Source organism: Bison bison, unplaced genomic scaffold (genome assembly GCF_000754665.1).
Source record: "Bison bison bison isolate TAMUID 2011002044 unplaced genomic scaffold, Bison_UMD1.0 scf7180017861280, whole genome shotgun sequence".
Lineage (NCBI taxonomy): Eukaryota > Metazoa > Chordata > Mammalia > Artiodactyla > Bovidae > Bison > Bison bison.
In genome coordinates this window covers 10,507-16,014 of record NW_011491852.1, presented here as the reverse complement: position 1 = coordinate 16,014, position 5,508 = coordinate 10,507, and the positions used below count along the sequence as shown (strand labels likewise).

The window sequence follows — 5,508 nt, the reverse complement described above, 5'->3', positions numbered from 1 at the left end:
AGTAGCTCAGTTGTGTCCGACTCTTAGCGACCCCATGGACTGTAGCCCACCAGGCTCCTCCATCCATGGAATTTTCTAGGCAAGAGTACCGGAGTGGGTTGCCATTGCCTTCGCCATAAGAGTTATTGAATATTACTTTATTGCCTTCAACGTAAAGTGAAAGTTTTAGGACCAAGAGTTAATTACAGTGAAGGGACAATCAAGACCCTAAAATGTAGTTTAATTTGGACTTTGTCTACTTTCTAGGGAGTGCTGTAAACACTCGGATATTCAAGTGTATGATTCCAGCAACTCTAATATCAGAAGATTCTGTGGTTAAGGCAGTCTCCTGGCTTTGTGCTGGCAAGTGTTCTGGTAGCACCAAGGTAATATTTTTAAACACTTTGATGATAAGTCCTTCAGAGCCACTTAAGGGCTGGCAAGGAAGAGCCACTTATGAGGTAATGGCAGTGGCCTTTTGTGCAAAGCTTGTAGTTTTGGAACAATATAGCTTGATGTAAGAACTCTGTTCAAATATAAATTTTTACTGAGAAATAAAATCTATTATCCTTTGTGCTAGAGGCTTCTAAAACAGTCCTGAGGGGGGTAATTAAGCTCTTTTGTGCCAGTTCTATTTCTCTAAAGATAAGCATTTTGTTTCTCAATAGGTGCTTTTTTATCGTTGGCTGGTTGCAATGTTTGACTTCATTGATCACAAGGAGCAAATTAACTTGCTCTATGGCTTCTTTTTTGCTTCATTGCAAGATGATGCACTGGTAAGTAAAAATTGAACAGCATTATGCATTGATCAGTGGTACGTGCTTGTATATCGATGCACCATATGTGCTTCAAAGTGCCAAACAACTTTCCTTACTTATTTTAAAATGTATGAAACAGGAAAGTGTAATGAGTAGCATAACGAACACCATTATACCCGTCTCTCAGATTAACAAATGAAATTTTCCCCACATTTGCTTTTTATCTTCTTTTAAGGAAATAATTGTTACAGATAGAATTGAGTTCACATTGGAGTCTCTTTGCTGATTTAGAGCAATGATTGCCATCTTTTCCCTTTTAAACCACTTCAACAGGGTCCTTTGGGTCACTTATTCTACAGTTTCTTGATTAACACTGTGAAAACCTCATCAGAATTAATGAGAAGGAGAGGATTACTTTTCATGAGATGCCAGTGGACTGATTTTGATTAAATAGCATAATTAGTCCCGTTGAAAGCATTAATAACTAAGAAATCAATCTACTGTCCACCTGGAAGTCTTTCAAGGACCATCAGTAGTTCACAGACCGTGTGAACCATTCATCTAACAGAACTTCTCTTGCTTTGGGGAAGGGAGGGAATTAATTTATTGATTTCATTTTCAAAAATTGACTATGTTGCATTATATGAGACAGTGTAGAAGATTCAAAGATTAGCTGAGAGTTTCTATATTCCAGGGGTTTGTAATCTATTTCAGAGACTAAGAAAAGCACATAAAGTTAAATGACACACATAAGTTCTATTATCAAAGACAGTGTATGTTAATGTGAGGATAGTAATTGCTGTGATACTTCCAGGAAGAAAAGAACACTGTAAACCAGAGTGATTAGAAAAAGCATCATAAAGTATGTGGGCATTGAACTGGGCCATGAAGGTGGAGTAGGATTTGAGATTTGATGTTTGATATGACAGGAATATTTCAAGCAAAAGTTGTAAATTGTGTTTTAGGAAACCTTAAATAGATCAGACTGACTTAATTACAGTTGATGTCGGGCAGTGGTGGGTGGTAAGGCTGAAAAGATTGGGTGAGGAAAAATTGTAGTGGTCTTTAAATATGATGGTAAGAAATTTGAACTTTATCCAGTGGGGAAATCACTGAAAAACTTGGGACAGAACATGTTGAAAGCAACATTGTAGGAAGTTGTATCTAATAATGCCAAACATTATGAATTAGGATGGAAGCTAGAATCAGGAAGACTAGTTAGGAGACTGACATGATGATGATATCCTAAACTAGCAATTCTCGAATATGCTCTGTGGATCCTTTGATGCTTCCTGAGAAACTTTCAGGAGGTCTCAGAGGTTAAAATTATCTTTATAGTGATATCAAGATGTTGGTAGCTATTTTCACTGTGTTGACATTTGCACTGATGATGGATAAAACTGCTGACACACTCAGGGCAGTGAGTCTGCACTATAGTAGGGTTTGTTGTGTTCTTTACTGTAGTAAAAAACAAAAATGCAAGTTTTACTTAATAATGCCCCAAATGAAGCAATAAAGATTAATTCACTAATTATATTAAACTTCAACCTGTGAGACATATCTTTAGTATTCTGTATGATGAAATGGGAAGTATAAATAAATCCTTTCTGCATATTAAAGCACAACAGTTGTCATGAGGAAAGGAACTTTGTGTGATTGAATTGTGAGCCAAACTAGCTGCTTTTTTTCCATGGAATACCATTTTTACTTCAAAGAATGACTGACATATAAACTATGGTTATTCAGACTTGGTATTTGGCAGATGTTTTCTTGAAAATGAACAAAGTGAGCTGGTCATTTCATAGAAAACAACTGGCACTATTTGTTGCAAATGGTAAAATTTGAGCTTTTAAGCAAAAATGACAAGTTTGAAAAATTTGTATTTGTCATTGTGAACTTGACAGCTTCCCAATACTTAAAAGACTTTGCTGATGAGAATGAGAATATTAATGACTGTGATTTTTAGTTTTATATAATGATTGTAATTATATTATAATTATATTAATAATTATATAATGAAATATGTCAACATTTGGGAGATAGGTATAACTAATTTCCAAATGATCTCGTTTGAAATTATGTATGGGTAAAAGCCATCCAAAGTGTAAGATATATCAATGAATTTTAATGGAATAGAGTACAAAAAGTTCATTGATAAGATTTCAGAATCCACATTGCAGCTATTTCCTAAGAGACTACTACTTATTAGTTTGGTAAAGTATCAAAGACTAATATCCACAATTTTTTTGAAAAGGCTATTAAAATATTCCTTCTTTTCCAATTACATATGTGTGTGAGGCTAACTTTTCTTCATGTACTTCAATCATAACAATGTATTGTTACATTTAATGCATAAGCAGAGTGTCTATATTCTATTAAGTTAAAAACATTAAAGAGATTGTAGAAATGACTTGATGTAATATAAGAAATATTAAGAATAATTATATTCTTTCAAAAAAAATAAAAGATTGTAGAAATGTAAAACTATGTCACACTAAGCCTTTTTTTGGGAAAATATAGCTATTTTTCATAAAATATTTCATTTATGTTTAGCATGTAATGAGTTTATTTTTTAAATGAGTTACTAAACATTAAAAAAATTTCCTAACTTTAATTTCTAATATGGTGAATATCAACAGCTATAAACCAGATAAACAAAAGCTTTTGGGGATCTTCTAATTTTTAAGAATGTAAAGAGTTTTGACACCAAAAAGTCTGAGAATCACTATCAGAGATTAAGGGGTATGAAAAATTGAAGGGACAAATCTTAAAGGAAACTGTAAAGGAAGAATTAACATAATCTAGTACCTAAACTGGATTAAGGGAAAGGTCACGATATAAAGATAGAGTTTGTAAGTCAGCATGATGCAAAATGATGGTACCTTTGACCATAAAAGGAAATTTGTGGAAAAGGAGGTAGTTTTAAAAGGAACATAATATGTTTGGCTTTAGATGTACAAAGTTTGAGGTTACGTCCTGTAGAAATTCACTCAATGAACATTTATTTACTAATGTGAGAGTCATTCAACTAGTATTGGAGATACAAATATGAGTAAAAGTAAGTTAACTATTGGTCTTCCCATATGGCACTAGTAGTAAAGAACCTGCCTGCCAATGTAGGAAACATAAGATATCCGGGTTCAGTGCCTGGGTCTGGAAGATCCCCTGGAGGAGGGCATGGCCACCCACTCCAGTATTCTTGCCTGAAGAATCCCATGGACAGAAGAGCCTGGTGGGCTATGGCCCATAGGTTGCAAAGAGTTGGACATGACCAAATCAACTTAGCACATAAGTTAACTATAAGCCTCAGATCAGATCAGTCACTCAGTCGTGTCCGACTCTTTGTGACCCCATGAATCGCAGCACGCCAGGCCTCCCTGTCTATCACCAACTCCCGGAGTTCACTCAAACTCATGTCCATCGAGTCGGTAACGCCATCCAGCCATCTCATCCTCTGTCATCCCCTTCTCCTGCCCCCAATCCCTCCCAGCATCAGGTCTTTTCCAGTGAGTCAGCTCTTCGCATGAGGTGGCCAAAGTATTGGAGTTTAAGTTTTAGCCTGAGTCCTTCCAATCAACACCCAGGACTGATCTTTAGAATGGACTGGTTGGATCTCCTTGCAGTCCAAGGGACTCTCAAGAGTCTTCTCCAACACCACAGTTCAAAAGCATCAATTCTTCAGCACTCAGCTTTCTTCACAGTCCAACTCTAAGGTTAGGGAGCACGAATTTGTGATGTTGGTAATGTCAAGGGTCGTAGTTCCTCCAGGGTGGGACACGAAGGCAAGAGAGTGACTGAGCTAATGGATCAGGAAGTCTAGAGAGAAAAGGGAGAAGGTGAAGACAAAAGAGAGCAGATTGGGAGCACAAACAGCTGAGTTTCAGGTTGCCTTGGTGACATTAAAGGCATGTATTAGGATTAAAAACTGGAATGATATAAGTTGTAGCATTGGAATTTAAGATTGCAGGGGGGGACTGGTTCAATGTGATGACAGGATTTAGAGTGACAGTGGGGTGAGTTGTTGAAGACTAGAGTAAGGGAATGAAGGTTATTGGAATTGAAATTTTCCACATCCTATGGATTTGTTGTTCCTGTTGCTGGTCATCTGTTAATTACCAAGTGAAATATGTTGAAAATCTCCCACTCAGAAGGCAGACTTGTCAGTTTTTCCTTGAAAAGTTGTCAAATTTTGCTTTATATATTTTGAGTCTATTATTAGGTAAAGGCACAATTATAGTTTTCATATTGTCCTGCTGAGTCAAACCTGTATCATGAGTAGCGTTTTGTTAAAATGCTTTTTGTTTTAGTCATTTTGTTCGATATTGGCATTGTCAACTCAGGCTTTATTTTGGCTAGTATATTGCTTGGTATGGACATGAACTTGAGCAAACTCTGGGAGATAATGAGGGACAGGGAGGCCTGGTGTGCTGAAGTCCATAGGGTCACAAAGAGTTGGATAGGACTTACCGACTGAACAGCAACAACATTGCTTGGTGTATTTCTGTCTTTTGGTTTTTTGAAAAATCTTCCTTTGCCCTCATGTCTTAGACACTTCCCCACTCCAGCATTCTTGCCTGGAGAATCCAATGGACAGAGGAGCCTGGCTGGCTACAGTTCGTGGGGTTGCAAAGAGTTGGATATGACTGAAGCAACTTAGTGTAGCACAGATTTTATTTTTAAATCCTGTTTAATGATTTTTCACTTTTGCCTGGAAAATTAGTTTATTTACCTTTGTAGTGATTATTGATATTGTAGAAATAAGTAGGAATAC

At 36.5% G+C, this 5,508-nt stretch overlaps 1 protein-coding gene across 1 annotated transcript in view; it reads left to right on the top strand.

The window, feature by feature from the left end:
• Positions 1–5,508, top strand: part of LOC104983084 (centromere protein I-like) — a 23,401-nt gene that overhangs the window by 7,478 nt on the left and 10,415 nt on the right. Inside the window, exons 4-5 of the mRNA XM_010832568.1 lie at positions 247–365; positions 648–755. Coding sequence (XP_010830870.1) covers positions 247–365; positions 648–755 — 227 coding nt within the window. The remainder of the gene's footprint in view (positions 1–246; positions 366–647; positions 756–5,508) is intronic.